This window comes from Magallana gigas, chromosome 7 (assembly GCF_963853765.1).
Source record: "Magallana gigas chromosome 7, xbMagGiga1.1, whole genome shotgun sequence".
Taxonomy (NCBI): Eukaryota; Metazoa; Mollusca; class Bivalvia; order Ostreida; family Ostreidae; genus Magallana; species Magallana gigas.
This window is the reverse complement of record NC_088859.1, coordinates 5,925,788-5,950,355: the sequence shown is the minus strand read 5'-3', so window position 1 is coordinate 5,950,355 and position 24,568 is coordinate 5,925,788. Positions and strand designations below refer to the sequence as shown.

The 24,568-nt window shown below is 34.3% G+C and overlaps 1 protein-coding gene across 12 annotated transcripts; it reads right to left on the bottom strand.

Annotated features, from left to right (window-relative positions):
- Positions 1 to 1,322: 1,322 nt before the first annotated feature.
- LOC105335098 (probable splicing factor, arginine/serine-rich 7) lies at positions 1,323 to 20,635 on the bottom strand. Of its 12 annotated transcripts, XM_066065457.1 has the most exons (19): positions 20,411 to 20,635; positions 16,366 to 16,499; positions 15,966 to 16,066; positions 15,464 to 15,619; positions 15,051 to 15,226; positions 10,737 to 10,870; positions 8,726 to 8,930; positions 8,346 to 8,426; positions 7,985 to 8,023; positions 7,502 to 7,537; positions 6,921 to 6,956; positions 6,625 to 6,660; positions 5,952 to 6,002; positions 5,457 to 5,606; positions 4,775 to 4,810; positions 3,812 to 3,853; positions 2,739 to 3,008; positions 2,131 to 2,211; positions 1,323 to 1,970 (listed from the first exon to the last, which is right to left on the bottom strand). In XM_066065457.1, exons 1-19 carry the CDS (start codon positions 20,539 to 20,541, stop codon positions 1,727 to 1,729), a joined length of 2,139 nt encoding a protein of 712 aa, XP_065921529.1. In that variant the 5' UTR covers positions 20,542 to 20,635; the 3' UTR covers positions 1,323 to 1,726. The 12 variants fall into 12 exon arrangements, with proteins under 12 accessions (XP_065921529.1, XP_065921534.1, XP_065921530.1 ...); XM_066065462.1 differs by lacking the exon at positions 3,812 to 3,853; XM_066065458.1 differs by lacking the exon at positions 4,775 to 4,810.
- Positions 20,636 to 24,568: the final 3,933 nt, after the last annotated feature.

Here is a 24,568-nt window from a genome sequence, read left to right as displayed (position 1 = left end):
ATATAATCATCAGAGGGCACCTGTTTCAAATACTTTAACCAGCTCTAAAAACCTTAACCCCCTCCAGCATCCGAAACCTATGGCTCAGATTCACCATTCAAGGCTGTCAGGTGCATCAGTATCATAAGACGCACCATCCATGGAAGTCTGGTGAAGTTAGGACAAGTAGTAACTAAGATATAATCATCAGAGGGAACCTGCAACAAAAATTTTAACCAGCTCTAAACATCTTAACCTCCTTCAGCATCTGTAACCTATAGCCAAGATTCAGCACCCAAGCCTGCCTGGTGCATCAGTATCATAAGACACCCCATCCATGCAAGTTTGGTGAAGTACGGACCAGCAGTAACTTAGATATTGCTATCAAAGGGCACCTGCAACAAAAATTTAACTTGCTCCAAAAACCTTAACCTGCTCCAGCATCCGAAACCTATAGCTCAGATTCAGCACTTAAGCCTGTCTGGTGCATCAGTATCATAAGACACACCATCCATGCAAGTTTGGTGAAGTACGGACCTGCAGTAACTTAGATATTGCTATCAAAGGGCACCTGCAACAAAAACTTTAACCTGGTCCAACAACCTTAACCTCCTCCAGCATCTGAAATTTAGGACTAAGATTCAGCATCCAAGTCTTTCAAGTCCATAAGTAGGTCCAGAGGCATCATCCATGCAAGTTTGGTGAAGATAGGACAAGTAATAGCTTAGATACAGGACCTGCAACAAAAACTTTAACCAGGTCCGGACGCCGACGCCGACGCCGAGGGTATAGCATAAGCTCCCCCTGACTTCGTCTCGGTGAGCTAAAAACTATAAATAAACTATTTTCTCCAAGAAGTACATGTATTACAATGTGAAAAGCACAAGACTCAGGGTGGTGTAAAGATTGGATATTTCTATTAACTGTGCGTGCGTCATCTTGATGTCAAGTTTTCAACGTTACAGTGTGCCCTGGCGACAAAATATGCTGTTTTTAAAATCGGGTAACAAAACAAAACAAGCTACAAGGAATGAAACTTTGTATATCAATAAAATTAGTACATGTATTGTTGCATAAATTAATCTGCTAAGAATGACTTTAATGAAAAATGTATGTTAGACAGCGGCATTGTCTTCGTATTTTTTGGTTGACCCTCGGAAGAACTGAACAGCTAAAATTTATTCACTTCTTAATTACCCCCCTTCATAGAAATTTATGAACTTAGTGAATGATGGAGAATGCATTAATCTTAGTGAACAGACTCAGTATTAGTCAGTAGAAATTAATTATGTAAGAGTGAACATCCCATTCTCACACAATCAGAAAACAAGATCTAAAGAGTCCAAAGTTTATAGTTTATTGTGTACAATTCAGTCTGTACATCTATCCTTCTCTTCAACTGATTTAAGCTATAAAGTATTAAAACAAGCATAAAATCACTTAAGTTTTTGTCTTATTGATAGTTTGTTGCAAACTGATACTTAACCATTAATGAAAGTTGTACAATATAATATACAAAAAATCTTTACTTTAATATCCTAAATGTATATTCATATAATACAATGCATAAAAAAGAAGAAAAGCATAACCACATACACAGCTCCAATAAGGACAAAATATGTCACAGACAACGCAAAATTTCAATGCAAGTCCATTTACACCTCATTCAAATTTGCCTTTAACAAAATGTCTAATTTAAGAGAAAAAAGGCCTCTTTTATATGCCAATGAAGACTGATCATCAACAGTTAATCACTCATGTCCATATCAACACTCTGGAGGTTTGTATCATCTGCAGGGCGGGGAGGGCCAGATGGACGGTCGTCATCATCGCCACTGCTGAGGTCTTCCTCAATCTGCTTCTCCTCCTCATCGTAATTTCGAACCACTTTGGTTTCTTTTGAGGATTTCTCCTCGCGGTCCCTGTCTCTGTGCTTCTTCTTTTTCTCATCCTTGTCACGACTCCTGTCTCTGCGTTTTTCTTTTTTGGACCTGAAATAGATAACAGATAATACTGTTGATGAACTGAAGATTTTCTTAAACTCACTAAATTTTCATCTAAATATAAACCAGTAATCTGTATCATCAATTAACCTTATATGGGATATTATCTCTGTGATAACAATGTTCTCCATCTTCGAGGTATCATTACCTGTGTTTTGATGGACTCCTGGATTTGGAGCGCTTTCTGGATCTGCTACGACTGTGTCGAGATCGCTTGCTTGCTTTTCGTCTGAAAAACGAAAATAATTATGGTTGGTTTTATTCTGCGTATAAGTACTGTAGATTCCTAATTATACACAAGGAATTAATACCCGCATAAAATCACAAGAAGTACATCTTGGGGATTTTATACGGTAATCTCAATTTTATTTTTTCACACACGTATGTAAACTAAATTGATGAAAATATTTTTATATTTTTGTGATTTGTTGCAAAGTGTTTGAATCACAGTATTAAGTAATCGCGTAAAATAAGGAATTAAGAGTACCAGTATATTCTGAAACCGCTAGTCTTGATGTATTCCAGTATTCATGATCATATTTTAATTTATGGCAGATTTCTAAATAATCCAATATTTACAAATTTGCAATTAGTCATTTAACTCCTAGAGACAGTTTTCATGTATGAATCAATATTAAAGTATTACATGATAAAATCTAAGGAAATATAAGTTTGAGAATGATAACTTCAAATTAAAACATGATAGTTCCAGTGTCTTACTGATTGTATTGAATTGAAACAATGTGATCTATTTACCCTCTGCTTCGGCTGCGTGACTTTCTATTACTCCGACCACCCCTCCTACTGGGGCTCCTGGAGTGCCTCTTCGGCGTACGTGATCTACGTTTGGGGGTTCGAGAGCGCCGCTTTGGACTCTTTGACCGTCGTTTTGGGCTCCTGGTAGAACGCCGTGCAGGGCTCCTCCTGGGAGTTTCCAACTGACGTTTGGGACTCGGAGATGGTTTTCGCCTTGGGCTCTCCGACTTCTTGGGGCTTCTTGACCTGCTCCTTGCTTCACTTGGTGACCTGCAAAATCAAAGTCAATATTTCAGTACTAGGTACATCCTTCAACATTACATTTTACCAGAAGATAGCAAAAAAAAGAGCATGCAATCATTGGTCTGTAATTATACAAACTGTTATATGTGTGTAAATATCTATATGATGTATATAAATATATGATATCACATGTATCAAATTGTTACACAAAATTAAAAGCATACTCAGGGTTAAAGTATAGCATGCACTTAATCTGCATGATCAATACATAACAACTTTGCCATTTTTCTGTTCCATTGGTTGTTTCAAAGTTTTGTAATTCATGAGATGATCATGTATATCACAATTTGAAATCTTCACTTTGATTGAAGAGATAATTACTAACTAGGTTTGTTACCGTCTATGGAATAGTGTTGCATTGATAAAGTCCATAGAAGGCAAGAAAAGCTAAGTCTTCTATGTACATGTAATTTATCAACATTTTTTTTATTAACATATTTTCATATATCAATAATAAACCTAATAAGTGTTTTATTTTTTTGAGGACCAAAACTTTTTGTATTAAAATAAACTGAAGAAAGTTAAGCTGCAATTTTTTATTTTTACTATTTGCTGAGTCAATGCCGACTATAGAAATAGAAACAGTAATCATGTGACCCTTTTAATCTAAAGGTGAGACGTTCAAGTCCAAGGCAAAACAAGAAAAATTTGCAGAGCTTCTTGACATAAAAAATTATTTTTATGAATAAATGAAACAAAAAATTACGTAATGAACTCATCCCCCTCCCCCCTTAAAGCAAAGTGCCACAGTCAGGTGTGAAGCTCGTTACCTTTTCTCTGGTTTAACAGAATCTCCAACAGCATCAGTGACACTATTCAAATAGAAAATCAAACTTACTGACCAAAATGTGACAGGTGTCTGGTGATGCTACATGTACAAGTAATGGGGGCAGGTTTTAATTGCTCAACCAGAAATCACTCTTAATTATGCACATCTCAATTCACACTTACACACACCATTAATTGTGAAAATGTTAGTCAGGGTACATAGAACTCAAAGTACATGTAAGACTCAAGCTAAATTTATATAATGACAAGTTCACCGTGAGGTGATCTAATTATCTTGGTCCAGTAAGACTAAGTACGTGTGTATAGATTGTAAACATCAATAAAATCAATAAATTACACATGCATTGGAGCTCATTTTTCAGTAAAGATAGTGGATTGATATATAATATGTATATATATTTCTAGAAAATGCTGCAAAACACTGAAAAAAAATCTAAATACATGTACTGGTTAGAACATTCCTTGAAAGAAAATAGCATACATGATCAAGTTTCAGATATGAAGGGCTTGCTGTAGTTTGAAAATAAAAACAAATATCTCTAGACTAAAAAAATTTGAGATATTAAAAATGTAATGAATAGTTGCAGGAATTTTCAGGTATTGTGACAATTCTAAGCACCAGTTACATATATATACACTGGCATATGTGTTTAGCAATACATATTTTGGTATAGTTTATTTCTAATTACAGCAAGGTTACATCGGAGAATGTTCCGTTACATGATATGTGCTGAATAATGTTTTCATTGATGTAATTTTTACAATACATGTACATTAAAATTCTAATGCATTGAGAAACAGTCAAACATTTCATATAAAAACTAGCAGAGATTGATTGAACCAGGTGATAGAGAATGTGTAGATAGGAGAGGACACAGCAAGCAGAGACTTCTACAGAGCAGCTTCAGAACATAAGGTTGTAAGATCTAGCATTTCCAATTTACCTTTCTGCTAATGATTTCTCACAGATGGAGGGTGGACTAATAAACAAAAAACAGCCAGTTAGAGCATTGGCCCACGACATAAGAATCCTGTACATTGACTAAAGCTCTAAAACAACCACTCTTCTCATTGCCTGATTTGTAACCTACTTAGTAAATACAGCGTTGTTTTTCATATGAAGCTTTCAGAAAATACCATTCTAATCTTTTTTATTATAGTTTTCTTCTTCACTTATTTTTTTTTTTATGGTTATGTTTTATTTCATATTTTTAAGATAGGAAAAAAGAGTTACTTAAAAATACTTTTTCAAGCTGGAAAAACTTGATTTGTTATTGTAAAATTACATTTGTAGATAGACATTAAAATCTGTGGACAAAGAAGAAACTGAGCCCTTGTCCTCATTACACTGCTTTTTGTTTCGGCTCAGTCAACTTATGAACAAAATATTCACTCAGAATTTCCATGATTCAGAGAAACTTATCAAGCCTAATTTGTGCAAGGCAGAAACACAGGACAGAAAATAAACTACCCACTACCCTGTAAGAATAGTCTACTCCTGCAGATACGGTATTTCTTTGAAAAGATAACTCTCATCCATGTACATGTAATATTTATGTGATAACTGCTACATATTATCTAAACATTCCTGCCTCACATTCCACACCCATTGAAAAAACAACACACCTGGATTCAGAGCCGTTTCTCTCCGGTTCGTCCACATTCACGCTGGAATCTTCTCTCTCCAGTCGGGGTGGTGAGAGTGACTTGGAGCGCGACTTCTTACGAGTCTCGGGCGAACGACGCTTCACTGGAGATTTGCTTCTTTTTCTACTTCTGCAATAAAAAGTATACAGTGTGAGAATATTGGTAAATATGTATTACAAGACACTGCAAAGATTATTACATGTTAACAATAGAAGTGAAACGTTCGAACAATCCTGATTTTTTGGTAAACATTTAATGTTGTCTCTATAAATTTAAGATATATTAAATCTACAACCACTAATGAATACAGTGATTCCATAATAATAACTGCTTCAGGAAGTACAGAATTGTAATACAAGTCCATTTAATCAAAATCTATGAAGTTGTTTAAAAACATGACAGGATGTTTACATTATAGTTTCCACATTGAAACTCGTCCACATTATCGAGTATTACCGGTATTTTCCACTTTACCTTGATCTTGATCGACGGCTGTAAGCTCTTGGAGGGGTCCTGGACCTTCTCCTGAAATCAAACAGAGAAATCAGTAGGCATTAAACTAACCTGTATATGAAGTGTCTTAAACAAAAATGATGCCACAGTGGAGTCCGAGATAATCTAGCTAATGAAATCCTCATTCGTGTAATATGCATCATAGTCTTTTGTATGCCTCTCATGCACAACATATTCAATTATCAATTTGTACACATTTTATGAAAAAGTTTTGTTTAAGACTGCAGATGAGTAGCTGGCCCAATAACAATAGGTCATTCCTATTCAATTGAATTTTATTTTAACGTATGCATGCATGCCAGATTATGATGCACATTTCAAAGGCATATATTTTTTCCTTATGAAATACAACACAAAAATCCTTTTCCAACAAATATCCCTTGGCAAAACAATTCTACCAATACAAAAGGAAGTGATAAATCATAGAGAGCAAAAACCGGCGAGTCCCACTATTTTTAAAAAGTACATCAAAACCACCATACACTGTTCTTTCACGAGGGACGATAATTCATAAATTCTATCAACCAGGTTCATAAAAGTATGGCATACAACTTTGGTCAATGTGGCACATGGAATTTACTTGATCAATGGATATAGAAAGGATATTTGTTGTTGATATCTCCCCTAATATTACCTGATGGGAAAGATGGTTTGGCCCTTCAGCGGCCCCCTTCAAGTGGAAACAAAGCCAACATTAGATCATTTATGATCATGTATTCCCAATTTGTGAGAGGTGCTTAAGGGAAATCAAATCTTTTCTTTCAAAAGTGTCAGCATCTTTCTTTTTTAACAAATCTTATGTTACATTACAAATTGAAGCTGTATTTAGTTTAATGTCAAAATAATGCCACTGCCTGAAAAAGCAGATGGGAAATACAATTGTTTGTGTAAGTAAACAGCAAAAAGTTGCTTTTTGTGATAGCAGTTTACCTTTTTGGAAAGCCATCTGCCCCTTTCTTTGGGCTTCTGATTTGAAATATAAATGAAATACAGCATGAAAAAGTGTAATATATGTAGTTTACAGTGTATATGAAGTAGCCTGTCAAAATTTGTACAGTCAGTCACAAACTTATAAATGATCAAAAAATAAACTTCTACATTTTTTTCTAATAATAATGATAATAAAAAAATAACTACAATGCATAATGGTATATTGGTACATGTACCCTAGTAAATTTCCGAAAAAATGAACTAAGCAAATAATGATTTAAAAGTGGGAATATACTGACAGAGTGTACTGTACATGTACAGTCTTATAACTAATGTAACTAGCTAATGAATATAATCAATAAATTCATCTTAAACCTACTGACTCTAACATTAAAATAGACAATACAAATTGGAACAAAATTGTATGAATCCCAAAATGTCATGTTTTTGTTTGATAATTTAAGTTGTAGTAAACTCAAGCATGGTAAATGGTATATGGCAGAAAAAGAAGCATTGATCAATACCATCTAGTGTAATCTGACCCATTATTGGCAAATGATCATGTATGGGCCATGTTTTACCTTTTAGGAAAGCCGTTTGGCCTATCTTTCGGGCTTCTGATTTGAAATATAAGATGAAAAACCAAATAACATCAACATTTTTGTTAATAAGAGTTTTCGCACTTCATATTATTTTAATTTTCAAATTATGCAAGAATAAAACCTATTTTGGCATGGTCATTGCCCCAAAATAATGGACATATATATATATAGTCAATTTCTATCTCACGTTTTTCAAATCTATGAGTTCATTTTATATTCAATGTCTCAAAAATAAATTTTTCTAATCTCCTTCATTCCAGAAGCATATTTTAAAATGAAATATTAATAAATAGTCAACACTACAACACAAAATCAGAATATTTCATCCCTCTAAAACTTTTTAAAAAAATTTAAGAAAAAAGTTACAAAGTGATTTTAATACAATTTTTAAAAGCATAAAGTGTTGGGGGCTATTCTTAAGCTGACAACGTCTATTGCTTTGTTATTTCATGCTATAATTACCTCATAACAGACAAGTTCTTCTTCACTTCTTTCTGATCACTTTATTGTAAACAAAGAGACAGTATTTCAAATCATTTTTCACTACACAGACATATAATATGGCACCTTCCTCTTAATTTGTTAATCTTTTTTTTTCCTTCAAGCATAAAGTTATCATTTCTGATGACTTCTCAAATTTTTAATTTTTGGCTTCAGTTAAATGAACTGTTTTTCACTGTCTCAGTTTCTTTAAACAATTCCTTATTCAGTCCCTCCATGAAACATTTAGATACATGTATATGTGTGTACTAATAATACATAAATTGGTTGAAGTGTAAAAAGCAATACAAGATACACAAAACATCACTCGATAAATCCTTACCTGGATCTTGATCTGGATCTATGACTACGGCCTCTGGATTTCGAGCGAGACCGTTTCCTGGATCGGGATCGTTTACGTGATCTGAAAAAAGAAAAGAGAACCAGAACCTTCAACATGTTTCATTAAATACTGAGGAGACATATTTTTCTTAAATTGTTTAAATTATATTGTCTCACAGTAACTTTCATATCTTATATTGAAAGAAATTTAATTAATAAATAGTTTCTCAGGCCCAGCTGTGTCGCTTAATATTCTGTGGCAATTATTTATTATCTATTGCTATTGAGAAAAGAGGTAACACTTCACTATTCAATTAATCAACAAAAAAATAATTATAAAACTGAAAACTTTTCTTTCTGCTGTTAATTTTTAAAATCTACCTTGATCTCTTTTTCCTTGACCGTGAGACAGATCTCTTTCTTGATCGTGACCTTTTCCTAGACCTTGACCTTTTCCTAGATCGAGACCGTCGTGACCTTGACCGTTTTCTAGATCTTGATCGTTTCCTTGATCGACTTCTTTTCCTTGACCTTGAGCGAGATCTTTTTCGATATCTTGAGCGCGATCTAGAACGACTTCTGTCACCTGATAATTAATACAAGAGGCCAATTGGCCTTAACGGTCACCTGAGTAGCATATATCCAATACACAAACTTGTCATGGAGTCTCATATATGCATCTAATTAATTAGGTTTCATACTGGAGCAGAAAAATTATAAATTTGTAATGACAACCACATTTAATTCAAAAAGAACTGTGAAACCTATAATTTTGGTGAAAAACTAAAAGATCTGGTCTACAAAATAATGAATTTAGTTTTCCTTTCAGGTGTGTGGGAGTAAAGAAGATAATTTTTTAACGTTATATGCATTAACATCTATACATCCATTTTGGCCCTGCCCTAGAGTCAAAACCCATACCCCAGGGGACATGAAAATTAAAATTTCAGTAGAGGACTTCCTGGTAAACATAATTATTAGTCGTTTTTTTTATACAGATGTGTGAGAATAAAGAAGAAGATTTTTAAACATTATATGCATTAACACTTTATTGCCATATTGCCCCCCCCCCTCATGTCCTGAACCTCTGACCCAGGGGCCATGAATTTCACAATTTAGGTAAAGGAGATTGTGGATATCATAACCATGTAATTAGTTTTTTGCCCACATGTGTGGGAGTAGAGAAGAAGATTTTTTAAGATTTAAATCATTTTTACTATTTGGCCATATCGGCCCCACCCTAGAGCCTGAACCCCTGACCGAGGGGTCATGAATTTCACAATTAAGGTAGAGGGCTTCATGGACATCATAACCACGCATTTAGTTTTTAACAAATATATATGGGAGTAGAGAAGAAGATTTTCTAAGATTTAATACATTGTTACTATTTGGCCATATTGGCCCCACCCTAGAGCCAGAACCCCTGACCCAGGGGCCGTAAATTTCACAATTTTTGTAGAGGGCCTCATGGACATCATAACCATGCATTTAGTATTTAACAAATATATATGAGAGTAGAGAAGAAGATTTTCTAAGATTTAATACATTTTTACTATATGGCCATATTGGCCCCACCCTAGAGCCTGAACCCCTGACCAAGGGGTCATGAATTTCACAATTTATGTTGAGGGCTTCATGGTATCATAACCATGCATTTAGTTTTTAACAAATATATATGATAGTAGAGAAGAAGATTTTCTAAGATTTAATACATTTTTACTATATGGCCATATTGGCCCCACCCTAGAGCCTGAACCCCTGACCCAGGGGTCATGAATTTCACAATTTAGGAAGAGGGCTTCATGGACATCATAATCATGCATTTAGTTTTTAACAAATATATATGGTAGTAGAGAAGAAGATTTTCTAAGATTTAATACATTTTTACTATATGGCCATATTGGCCCCACCCTAGAGCCAGAACCCCTGACCCAGGGGCCATAAATTTCACAATTTTTGTAGAGGGCCTCATGGACATCATAACCATGCATTCAGTTTTTTCCTCACATGTGTGGAAGTAGAGTAGAAGATTTTTGAAAATTTGGCTTTTTTTGCATATTTGGCCCCGCCCGTGGCACCCCAGGGGTGGTAGAGCCATAAATTTCACAATTTAGATTCTTCTTACCATAGAGATGCTTCACACCATAAATGGTAACGATTGGCCTGGTAGTTTTCAAGAAGAAGTTAAAAATGTAAAATTGTTAACGCACGACGCACAACGCACGACGACGGACGAAGACCAATTGCAATAGGTCACCTGAGTGACTCAGGTGACCTAAAAAAAGAAAAAACATAAGTATTTGTGAATTAGTAATAATAATGTAAACTAAATGCATACATTTTTCTTGATCATAAATGCATAACCAGTCTTGTTCATATAAGCATTACATACCTGGCTCATCGACAGCTGCTGTGATTAATGACTGAGCTTCCTTCACTTTCTTCATGGCTTCCTCTATCTCTCTCTGGGCAGCTTCCTGCGTCTTGGATATTGGTTTAATAATGCAGGCTGTGGCATGAGTTACACTGTGAAAAGAAAAACAAGAGGCCCATGGGCCACATCGCTCACCTGAACAGCAGTTCCTTGTAACATTACATTTCGTAGCATATGCTTTTTCTATTTTAAACATTGAACCCCTTTCTGGGGACCCAGTTATGGTCCGAGGTTTATGGTTGGCTTGAACAACATAAACAGTAACATAGGAATGAAAATGTGTAGCACTGCGGTAGGACCGCACGTACACAACCTGAAAAACTGAACGTAGCAGAGTTCCACTTCAAGAGAAATAACTCTCAGACTGTACAGAACATCAAGAAAGATAACTCTTGGTTCCACTACATTAGAGTTTACACAATTTGAGGATCCTTGCATAATAATCTCACAAACTGTAGCATTATAGTTCTCGAGAAAAACTTTTTAAAAACATTTTCAATATATCTTTCTATGTTAAACTTTGAACCCCTCTTGGGGCCACAGTATTAGTCCAGGGCTAAAGTTTTAATTATTTGGAATCTACATTATTTAAGGATGCTTGCATAGTTATCTCACAAGCTGAAGCATTATAGTTCCCTAGAAAAACATTTTCCCTCTATATTTCTATGCTAAACTGTGAACACCTCTTGGGGCCCCAGTATTAGATTGAGGTCACAGCTTTTATAATTTCGAATCTACACTATTTGAGGGTGCTTACGTAGTTATCTGACAAATTGATGCATTGTAGTTCTCGAAAAGAAGATTTTTAAACATTTTCCATATATACCGGTACTTCTACATTTAACTTTAAACCCATCTTGGGTCCCTAGTATTAGTCCAGGGGTCACTATTTTAAAACTGTCGAACCTTCATTATCCAAGGTTGTATGCATGATAGTAATCTCACAAATTGAGGCATTGTAGTTCTCGAGAAGAAGATATTTTAACGTTACCTTTATATTTCTATAATAAACTTTGACCCCATCTTGGGGCCCCAGTATTGGTCCGGGGGTCACGATTTTACCAATTAGGAATCTATATGAGCGAAGGCGTAGAAATTCCACAAACTAAAACATTGTAGTTCTTGGAAAGAAAATTTTCAAACTTTTCCTTTATGTTTTTTAAAATGTTTAAATTTTGAACCCCTCTTGGTGCCCATCAATTGTCCGGGAGTTACAATTTTTTGAATCTACATTATTTAAGGATGTACATGTATGCATAGTAATATCCCAAACAGTTGCACTATAGTTCTTGAGAAGAAGATTTTAAAACATTTTCCTATATATATGTTAAAATCTAAACCCCTACTGGGGCCCCACTTTTTGTTCAGGGGTCACTATTTTTACAATCTTCACTATATATACAACCGTTTGTGTATGTATTGGCATTTTCTGTGAAGTGGTTTTTGAGAAGAAAATTTTTAAACATTTTTCATATGTAGTTCTATGTTAAACTTTGAACCCCGCCTGGGGCTGCAGTTTTGATTTGAGGGTCACGATTTCTACAATTTAGAATCTTCATTATACATACAAGCTTTTGTGTAAATATCGGCATTTCTGGTGCAGTGGTTCTTGAGAAGAAGATTTTTTAAACATTTTCCTAAGGTATATCTATGTTAAACTTTGAACCCCGCCTGGGGCTGCAGTTTTGGTCCGAGGGTCACGATTGTTACAATTTAGAATCTTCACTATATATACAAGCTTTTGTCTAAATATTGGCATTTCTGGTGCAGTGGTTCTTGAGAAGAAGATTTTTTAAACATTTTCCTAAGGTATATCTATGTTAAATTTGAACCCCGCCTGGGGCCCCAGTTTTGGTCCGAGGGTCACGATTTTTACAATTTAGAATCTTCACTATGTATACAAGCTTATGTGTAAATATTGGCATTTCTGGTGCAGTGGTTCTTGAGAAGAAGATTTTTTAAACATTTTCCTATGTATTTCTATGTTAAACTTTGAACCCCGCCTGGGGCCCCAGTTTTGGTCCGAGGGTCACGATTTTTACAATTTAGAATCTTCACTATATATACAAGTTTTTGTGTAAATATTGGCATTTCTGGTGCAGTGGTTCTTGAGAAGAAGATTTTTAAAACATTTTCCTATATATTTCTATGTTAAACTTTGAACCCCGCCTGGGGCCCCAGTTTTGGTCCGAGGGTCACGATTGTTACAATTTAGAATCTTCACTATATATACAAGCTTTTGTGTAAATATTGGCATTTCTGGTGCAGTGGTTCTTGAGAAGAAGATTTTTAAAGACATGCACCCTATACTTACTGTTTCGCAATTATCTCCCTTTTGAAAAGGGCTGTGCCCTTTATTTTTACAATTTATAACCCCCTTTCCTTGAGGATGCTTTGTACCAAATTTGGTTAAATTTGGCCCAGTGGTTTTTGAGAAGAAGTTGAAAATGTGAAAAGTTTACAGACGGACGGACGGACAGACAGACGGACAGACGGACGGACGGACGGACGGACGGACGGACGACGGACAACGGGTGATCAGAAAAGCTCACTTGAACCTTCGGTTCAGGTGAGCTAAAAAACTTGTTTTAATTTTCATGACATAATCAGACTAAATTTGTTTAAATTGCAGATAAAACACAGTTATAGCAAAGTGTCAGGGATGAGCAATTTTGATTTAATTTAATTTTTAATAGCCGTTTTGTTTATCATTCATTTATAAAATAAGATAATGGGTATGAAACCGATTTCACTGAATTTGTTCAAGTACATCCATTGTAACTGTGTTTTACTGTAAAAGCTGAATGTACCGTATTTTTCCGACGATTAGTCGGTATTTTTTTTTCTCTGAAGCAGAGCACCCGACTTATCGTCTTGTTCGACTTGTCGTAGGCTCGAGGTCAGAAAATTGTTAAAAATAGCATTAAAAATCTTGGTTTTAATCATCTTGAGTTGGCTGTGTGATTGAAAATTACGTTGTTGAATTCACTGTTCATCTTTAATAATTATCATTTTCACTCATCTGTTAACACCAAAATACATAATACATGTAATAACAGTTATTAAAAAATGGTACATTGTCTTTAATCAATTAAAAGTTTTACCGTTCTGTTTTTATAAACACATCGTCAATGTATAAACACATCGTCTATGTATCACTAGTAGGAAGAAAACATTGCGCAGTAAAATTGAAACCAAATTTGAATAGATGAAAATATTGCAGTAGGTCCGGGGGTGTTTTTTAAATTTAATTATTTTATTAGTAAAGAGTTGTTAGTGGAAAGTATAAATCAGAAATATTTTATGGTCAAATTCAATCTTAAAATACGTAATGGGCAATTATCAATACTACTGTTTATACAATAGGCTGACACAGGTTGTGTTAATAATCTTGCCCTAAGGCTGAGATTTTTTCGGCAATTTCACTCCCTGTGTATATAAAGAGTACCGTTATAAGAGTAATTATAGTTCATTGATTAATTTTTGTCCAATTCTTTGATTATTGTTAGATAATTTTTTTAGGAAACGTATTTATGTCGTATATCGTCATTATCAAGTCGTACAAATGATCGATCTATTTCTAACAGTGTCTATGTAAAACAAAAGCGTGTAACTGCATTACTGGATACAAAGTAAACAATTTCATTAAATCATAGTAATTGCTAAGCTTTCTGCACTTGAGATCCCCCTTTGAAGTCCAACACGAGACAGGTGCATGCCTATGACACCGGAAATTGTTAAACAAACATTGACCACGCGCCGAGTCAACAGGTGGCTGGTTACGTATTGGCGAATACACTGGCAATAGTCAGAGTGGATAATTATTTTAATGCATGGGAATAAAATATTTCTGACAAAGTAAGTTTAATTTTGCATAACACGCGATATTGGGAATTGTTTAAAATGCAAGCGACTTTGTAGATGTTGCCGTTATTTGAAAATATGATGCATAACGTTAAGTATAAAGTGTAATTGTTTGAATGTTAATCATTAATAATAATTGGTAGCAATATCGGGGACATCGTGGCATCATACACTGATAATGTTACTGCAGTTTTATACGCCATTTTGAAGTGATAAGATCGACGTATGGTCTGAAACGACGTATCGTAGGATTTTGTTAAAATTTTGGCTAAAAATGAGCAATTCGACGAGTCGTCCGCATCGACGAGTCGTTGGGAAAATACGGTATGTGTGTTCTGAATCATTATAAAACTGGACATATTTTTGAATCAGAAACAGTATCCAATGTTTGTGAAGAATCTGAAGTACCTGATGGGCAAGGTTTGGAACATGACCCCATTGTAAGTCAGGGCTGTGGAGATGGAGCGTTGGTCTGTGAATTCGATATATGCATTTTTTGTAGGCTGTTTCTCATCCCCTGCCATTCGGACATATTTCACCTCTCCAACTTGGGAAAAGAAACTTAGCAGCTGCTCCGTAGTCACCTGTCATAGAATAAACACCTTTATATCAGTGACATACTTGCCATGAGTAAATTAACAAATGAGGTATTCTTTTTAAGTTTATAAGTTTCCAAAAATTAGTTGCTATTTGAATATGTTTTATTTAATACAATCTTATACTTCACCATCTCATTAAAATTTTAATATTTTCATTTTTTTGCTTATGACATCATTAAATTAATAAAAGTATAGGAGTATATCATAACAATGGGTGCTTACATTTTTGGCCAGATTTCCCACATACACGGTGCGCCTTATCTCCTCTATTTTAGCTGGATCTGTGTTCCCTGGTAGTGGAGGATATTGGAGAAGGCCCAGCGCAGTCAGTTTAGGGTCGTGAGTAGTGATCATTTGTGTAAGTCCTGTCCCAGTCATCTAACATAAAAATAAAATATACACATATTTTACTCTATATGTAATGTGTAAAAAAGTTATCTAGTATAATACTGCAAATCAACCTTGATTTGCATGAGAGAAATTTTCATGAGAGCCTCAATGTCGCCAATATTTTTCCATGCAAACCCGTCCACAAATGTTTCTGGTATCTTATTTCACATCTTTATCACAAAAATTAGTTGCTGTGAGCCAGTGTATTGTGTATTGCTGGGAATAAAAACTGGCTTCCAGTATATCATGTCTTGTTTCTGGATATTGTAAGAATGAAGATAAAATTTTGCATTTTCTATTTTGATAAAAGTACAGAAACACAAACTGTACTTACCTGACTTATAACATTGCTAGGCCAGCTAGGAGTCCCAGGAATCATGCCTGCAATGGCAGAGGGTGCAATCTGGAGGGCGGTGGTTTCATCAGGAATTTTTCCTGTAAAAAATTTATTATATTAAATTGCATATTTTTGTTGGAAGAGTTAAGGTTCTTTACTTCTTTGTTATCTAAATATTTATAGTAAGGGTAATTATATTTCAGGCTATGACGTCCTGTTTATTAGTAATATTACTTATTAATATCAGAGACTTTGAGAAGGACAGATCTAATATTATCATATTTAATCACTGACAACATTAGCAATCTACCACCTCTGTTTTTATCCTAAGAATTTCTTTACATTAATAATCATAATATTTAAGTCTGTTCCAAATAAATAAACTGCATGTAATTACCATCCATGACTGGAACAATGATGAGGGCTCTGTCAATGAAGACAGTGTTGGTCAAATGGAGAGCAATGCCACTGCTCACTGAATCATCATACTTCACATAGCACACTTTGGTAGAGGTGTCACCTTCAGGTAATCTGAAAAAATTGTCATTTCAGTTTAGTCAATTTGTATCTCCGTAAAGATTAGATGGTGTGAAATGTATGTGTGTGTTTGTGTGTGTGTGCATGTGTATATATATATAGATAAAAAGTAAAAAAGAAAACGGATATATTTTAAACTGTTTATTAGTACTATATTAGCGAAACGAGCAATCCACTTCGGGCCCGTGTGTGTGTGCATAAACAACATATAAACACCCCGGGATATTGACAGATACCGTTAAGTGAGCATTTGGATATTTGCGGCAATAAACAGATTAAAATATTTCCGTTTTTACAAACTGTTGAGTGACAGTAATGTTCAAAGAAGAGAAAAAGAAAAACATTTCATCCGTATTTTTAAACGCAAATTGAACTGTCTGTAATAATCATATTGAATCGTATATTATCTACTATGTTGCATATTATTTTTTTCCGCTAAGCTAATCTAGCTAGGACGTCATAAAAGACATTGCCGTTCAACATTCAAGTTTTTTGACATCACGTTACTATGTTACCATTATATAGCTTTTGAAGATTTTAAAATGAAAGCGCTTAAGCTATATTGAACGTTTTTCTTGTTTTCTTTTTTACTTTTTATCTATAACTCGCCGACCACTGTGGATTTTATTGTGTTTCAAAATATATATATATATATATATATATATATATATATATATATATATATATATATATATATATATATATATATATATATATTGTGTGATTTTATATTTGATGTATACAACGAGTTGAAATGGTGTACCGGTATATATTCGCGAGACTTGACGAGCGAATATAACCATTTCAACGAGTTGGATAAAGCAAATATAAAATCACACAATTATAGATGTTCTATTTATCCAATACAATTTGATTTATTTTGTGAAGCTTTTGAGACGGTCGATCCATTATATGACTCAAATTGATTTTTTTCAAAGATTAAAAACGATGATGCAACATTGTGTTATGCGGTTATTGTGACCTTACGCAATACAATTTAGTATGTCATTTCTCAGATAAATCTAATTGTTTTAACGTTAAGTTTCACTGAAATAAACTTTGAAATTTTTTTTTAGCTCTAAATTATTTTTCTAAAAGCTTATTCATTTGATTAAATGGAAATACTGATCAGAAGACTTAAATAATCAAGTTTGTTGACATACACAAAGTTGCGAATGCTCGTTAGTTTGAATTGACTCGAACGAGGAACAGTTGTGGTAACACAAACACCAGCCTAATAATTCGAGATTGAAAATAGTGAATAAGGATGCTTACTGGTGGTGGAATCAAAGTCTTATGAAACATTATTTCGGTAAGTTCTTGTATATAAACACTAGCAGTACACTCTGTTTTCATCGCGTTGTCAGGATGAACTCCTTGAGCCCCCCCCCCCCTCCAATAGTCCTGGTTCTGACGCCTTTGCTACGCAGTTAAGTGTTTTCCTTCATTTTTAATTTAGGCCTTTGACAAAATCCATTTTATATCAATTTTTGTAGTTGATATAGTTATGTTGAAAGTACTAGCAAATCTTCGAAAATAGGTCAATGAAGCGTTGAAGCGAGAGGCTGTGTCAAAAATAGTTCAGACCGGAAGTATTTGATAAAGCATCACCCGTTTGATATAGCAAAGGTTTATCACACAGGTAAAATACACCACACATGTGATTAATATAGTTTATTACATTTAATTATTTATTATTTATTTTTATATAGCATCCTATATTAGCCCGAGGTCGCTGTATATCAGCCCGAGAGCCGTCAGCGACTGAGGGCTAATGTAGAATACTTATAGAAAATATCAAAGAAAGAATAAATAAAATCATGTGATGAATGAATATTGTTTACAAATCGCTCCGTGTCTATATATTAACTTAGATTAACTTCCCTGGAATTTTTGCACCAGCTGTATGTATACCAAGTTGACATTGACGTACTATTTGATGTCATACTCGGAGACTCAATGTTACACGCAAACTGGTAGGCATATCTGATTTATGTGGTAAATTGAAGCCTGAATCGACGAGGGGGTAGGGGTAGAATTTTTCGATATATGACTTATTAAGCGACTGATTGATAAAAATTCAGGTGCCTGTGGTCATGATAACCGATAATTAACGGAAAGGGGTGTAATATAACATCCGAGGTTGCCAGAGAGGGGTGTGATATAGATCTCAGGCATTACGAGTGATGCATTTGAAAGTGTTCAGAAATTTATAAAGGATGATTATAAATTATTGTGATGACAGCCAGTAGCATTGGTTGATATCTTGTAATTAGATAATAGGCCTTCCAAGTAAATGCTTAGATTATCATGAAATAATTTAGACTTCGTAAACAGGTCTTCTGCATTACGGCTGTAATTGGGTCACAGGGTTTTACTAATACCCATAAATACACAAGATGTCAGTAACATACACAGAATTTTCCTTATAAGATATTGCAGATATTTTTATGAAATAAAGTATAAAAATTCCACATGACTAGATTTGGTTCCCTTTTCCAAATTTGATTTTAATCTTTTTTTAATAATATTTTTGAAAAATTGGTTTTTTTTATTTTTGTCTGTGGGTTAATACCTTGATTTAAAAAAAAATATGCATATCAAATGTATCAATCATGTGAAAAAAATATGTCTTATTTTCCTGACCACTATTAAATTTCAAACAAAAAATCTAAATCAACATGCATGTATAAATAAAATTTTAAAAAATTGGCCTCTTCATAATTCTGAAACTCTTGGTTAGTTCCTGAGAACATCATGTTAGCTAGCTGTAAAACTTTAATTAAGAAGTGAACAAAAGATTGTACTAATTACAGAAGTCATTTAATGACATATAAAAGTATTTTAAATTTTCACAATTTAGGAAAAAATGTCGATAATATTGCCAATGGAGGAGGACCCGTCCCCGTACCAAAAAGTGCTATGACAGCCCTGGCTATAATTATTTTGAAACCTGAGAATCTCAATTTTGCGTAAAATATGCTTTATTTACACGAACGCCCCAAAATTAGATTGTTCGATTTTGAACTAAAATCAAAATTGGTGTACCGGGTATTTGTCTCCAAGTTTGGATTAATTTCACGAGCGCCCCAAAATGGTTTTACTTATTAGTCTTTATTAATCTTCAATGGAATCTCATTAAATGTACATCTTAGCGCCCCAAATAAGTGCCATATTGTTTGATAAATATCAATTTCGGTGCTCCTGCTTTGATCTTTGTATATAAAAAAATAAACGTTTCCTGAAATATATTTGTCAGCGTTTGTAATTTTTGTTTAAATAAGGGGCGCCCATGATATTCAAAATATTGTATAGCTAAATTTATTTTGGGGCTCTCAAAAAAATCTATTTATTAAAAGCTTATAACTAAAAAAAAAAATACTATTAAAATAAAATATAGCGAAAAATCAAGCATGAATAGCAGTTTGTGTAGCACTTGAAAAAAAATTGCAATTTACATTCATAATGTTATAATTATAACGAAACTTATTTTGGGGCACTCATTAAAAAAAAATAATCATGATTAACCATTCGAAGCACTCGGAAAATTTTGTTCATATCATTCAAATTAATAATAATATACTGTAAGTGAAAGTGATTTTGGCCAAAATTTGGGGCGCTCATATTTAAAAAAAAATTTAATCATAAAAAAACCAACATTTGGGGCACTCGTGAGAAATACTTGGGGCGCACCACGAAAAATTTGGGGCGCTCGTGCATAGGGCGCTTAGGTTTTGGGGCGAAGTGACCAGCACACACACACACACACATATATATATATATAGAGAGAGAGAGAGAGAGAGAGAGAGAGAGATTATATGAAAAATCTAGATTATATCTCAAATCATTAAAAGTATATCTATGAAATATGATTTGCAAAAAACGAATTCATATGTATAACTTACTCATTCGAAGGATACATTTTACATTCATCAATGCGCCCAAGGTACCCAAACAACGTTTTCATCTGGTCTTTGGTGGCATTGGGTGCAATGTTGGTGATTTGAATCACCTTTGTTGTTATTTTCTCCGACATTCTGTAGCAGATGCTATGAATTCTTTCGAATGTTACAGAAAAAACGTGAGAGTAACGAATTCAACGCTGAAAAACATGGCGTCCAAAATATGTTATAGATAGATCGTTCTCGGACGTTTCGTAATACCCTACATGTACAGCCTACAGGTCACATTGTTCATCATATTGTGATTTCCTTGGATATAATAATTGTACTGTTAGTTAATATAGAAGTTTATCTGATAATCAATCTGAACATTTTAAGGTGGCTCGGAAGTATTTTTGTAAAATTTTAATTTAAATTATTCTGATCGGGATCAGTTTTTTTTTTTCAATCAATCAGATCAAATTTGATAAAACAGCTATTTTTTTTTTTAAATTCTCATTTTTGTTTCAATTTCTTTGTAAAATATATCATTTTTTAGTAAGTACTTTATGTGACTATATGTTTTTCTTTAAATTTTATCCATAGATTAAGAAGATATAAAATAATTACAATTTTTATTTTCACTGAAAAAAACCACAAAAAATTCATATAAAATAACTTAAAGCAGATATTGATCTCCGCTTTGTGGAATCATATTTCAAAAAAGATTTTCTATTGATCCATCGAATAAAATGTTGGTTTGTTGAGCAATCTAATTAAAATTAGAACTAATATAGCATGGAAGCTTCCACGCGAACCTAATTTTAATTAGGATGGTTTGTAGAGGAACCTTAAGAACAGGGACGGATCCATTGTTCCAATCGCAAGCTCTCGGACCTCTCCGGCAGAACTCGGAATTTTTTCCGATCTCTACCGGAAAGGCCAGAGAAGTTGCGATTAGGGTTGGTTCATATTGGTACCTTGTTAACTCGGCACCATTGAGCCCCTCCTTCTTTTGGCAGGAACCTTCTATCACAAATATTTACATAAAATGTAAAAATTAAATTGCAACCCCCCCCCCCTGAAAAAAAATTCCACTTAACTTTGCAATTAAAAAAAAAACTAACTGGTAAAGTAAAATATGATGGATAATATATATTTTGAAGATGATTAGCCTGGTTTTGTGGCGAATAACCAATTAAATTGCACCCCCCCCCCCTGAAAAAAATTCCACTATCCCCACTACCCCCCCCCCCCCCTCCCCACTCTTCGTGTCAAGATTATAGTCTGCACACACCTCCTCCCTTTTGAAATGATACGTACAGTGTGTGTGTGTGTGTGTGTGTGTGTGTGTGTGTGTGTGTGTGTGTGTGTGTGTGTGTGTGTGTGTAACTGATTTCTGTCTGTTATATTGAGATTCGAAAACCTCTTTCAAAATTTGATGATATTTTGGTGGCTATTCAATTTAATTTTTCGTAAAATGTAGTAGCTATACGTGTATATCTGTACATTTTCTAATTTCTTAATTTCTACAGAAGAGCAACCGTCCCATACATTACAAAAGCAAACTTACAAAAATGACATTTTTTTTAATAAACGGTCAGTGCATGAACAATCCTTCTTACTGTAAAGATAATCCTAGTAATTCAAACATCTAGCATAAAACGTTTTCGTGCATTTCAAACTAAAACCACCTTTAATCAACGTTGCTAGATTTATATGAATTTTAAAATGGAGATCTTTCACAATTTTAACCACATTTTCGAAATGGATTTGTGTATACACAATAAAGAACAGTGACGCCAACCTACATATGTTTCGAGAATAATTTAGTATCTGGCAAGGGTCGAGATTATAAAGAACCGATCCTTTTGTTCGCTTTCTTTACAACAGCCAACATACATGCTTTAAAATTAAGTACAGTTATATATACTAGTAGTTCGCCATTTATCTGAAGAAATTCACGATGCCTATGTTTTTTTCAATTTCTAGTACAATTTCCACATTCCAAAAGCAACAAATTACCGATCAGATCTACCTTGAAAGTTGGAATAAAGTAGTTTTGGCCACAAACTATTATTTTGAGCCTTTTAAAATATGAACATTTTCTTGTAATTTATCTTTAGACAGAGCCCCTCTTCTCAAGGAGATAAGTATAGTCTTAAGATGATCACAACCATCTTACCCTTTTAAAGAAACCGCCGTTATTCGTCCGATGCCACTGGCGTCGGAAGCAAATTGAAAGTGGGGGGGGGGGGGGGGGGGCTAGACTAATCCTCAGAAATATTGAAAAAAAGTTATTCCCAAAATCATGGAATCCTAATCCGTGGGGGGGGGGGGGGGGGGGGGGGGGGGGGGGGAGTATACCTATACTTACAAAAGAAAAATAAACTTAGTTACCCAATTTTTTTTTTTTTTTTGGGGGGGGTGGGGGGGGGCTAGTATGCTTCTGAATCCAACTTCTCAATCTTTCAAGGTAAAGTTGGGAACAATAATCTTTCCTGCGAGAAAAAGTAGGGGGGGGGGGGGGCTGAACCCTCTATCATGCTATGTTTCTAATGGTTAGGTATAACTAACCCCCCTAAGCCCCCCCCCCCCCCCCCTAGCCCCCCCCCCCCCCCCCCCGGTTCCGACGCCTATGGATGCAAATGGACTTCTGCAATGTTGTCAGAGAAAGTCAAAAAATTGTTTCTTTGTTGGTTAAGGTTAAGAAAGTGGAACATGTTTACTAAACCGGTTTATCGTTTTCTCAACTTAATGGGACATGGACAAGCTTTGAGTTGTAATTTCCAAATTGTGTTTTTTAATTTTTATTGTTTACCATAACTAAGATATTTCTAATGATCTGCAAAAAATTTGAATGTTAGTTGTTAAGTTTTAGCGAGGTATAGAGTTCTATATTTTTGTTATGTTAAAAAAAGCTATCGTCATGTTTAATTTATGTTGTGAATGTATTCAGGAATCTATATGTGAAAACAAAGCATGGCACGAGATCTGTTGACATAACAATTATGAGTTCTGTATCTCGCTTGCTACTTCAATTTTGGCTGACCTTTGACGCCATTAGTAATGCATTCTAAACATTAAAACTAAGAAAATAGAATTTGAATCTTTAGCTTAGACAATACCCCTTTAACAGACAAGCATAGTACATGTATTTAGCGTATTTTCTGTAGATCTTTTAAAATCTCTAATTTCTATTAAGTTTTAACGCAAGAAATAGTTAAAATATAGTTTATGATAGGTCTGGATTGTGACGCATTTCGTTTGAGGATAATAACATTTGACCCAACTGAGAGTGGACTATTCTGAGTTCAAAGTATATTCTCTTTCATGGTCATTTTATTATTACAGATCATTCTTCAAATGACCGAAATCTGTCATACAGCGCAAAATTGAAATTACAAACATATTTATAAATTTAAATAGTGTCTCCTTTTCAATTTTTTTTTTAGATTTGTATATAAACAACAACTACGTGTGTTTCTTGGATGATGTCCAGAAATAAGGATTAAAATTATCTATGGTAAAGTTGAGCAGGTACTGTATACTCAAACTCACGATCATAATCCATGCCCCAAAGCCATACTCATACAAAAGTTCTTCCTTCATAAACGACAAATAAAATAATGTATTTGGAGAATGGAATATGAGTTTAACTATTCTAGCTGCAATGTATTATCTCCATGCCTTGGTTCAAATGAAAAATCGTCGAAATTACAATTCGTTATTACTTCTACAAACACTTAGCAACGGAGGAGCAATCAACATGTTTCTTATATTCTTATGCAGAAAACCCCCCATTTTTAAACGAATTGCTCCCCAACTTTCTTGACGCCGACTAAAAAAAGAAGAAGATAAAATTGAAATTTATTGCAAATCGGATTACTCGATTTGAGTAAACAATAATTCCCTCCAACACATTGGCGGATCCAGAGGGGGGGGGGGGGGTTCCGGGGGTCAGAACCCCCCCCGCTTTCTTTGGGACATATGATTTTTTTTTTGAAAACGTTTAATGCGTATTTAAAGGCAATGTTTCTCATTTATGATAGAAATACATTATTATCTCAAATAAAGAAGAATTTCGTACTACGTCCCATAATTTTGTTCTTATAAGAAAAAACCCTATATCGATTTTTTTTTATCAAAATAAAGTACGTTGTACTCCCCTTCAGCATCCGG

Coding starts and splice junctions, on each gene's coding strand:
- LOC105335098 (XM_066065457.1), bottom strand. CDS start 20,541: ATGTCGGAGAAAATAACAACAAAGGTGATTCAAATCACCAACATTGCA. Junction 16,500..20,410: donor AAAATGTATCCTTCGAATGA/GTAAGTTATACA, acceptor CAATTTTTTCAG/ATTACCTGAAGGTGACACCT. Junction 6,003..6,624: donor CAAACCATCTTTCCCATCAG/GTAATATTAGGG, acceptor GTTTGATTTCAG/GAGAAGGTCCAGGACCCCTC.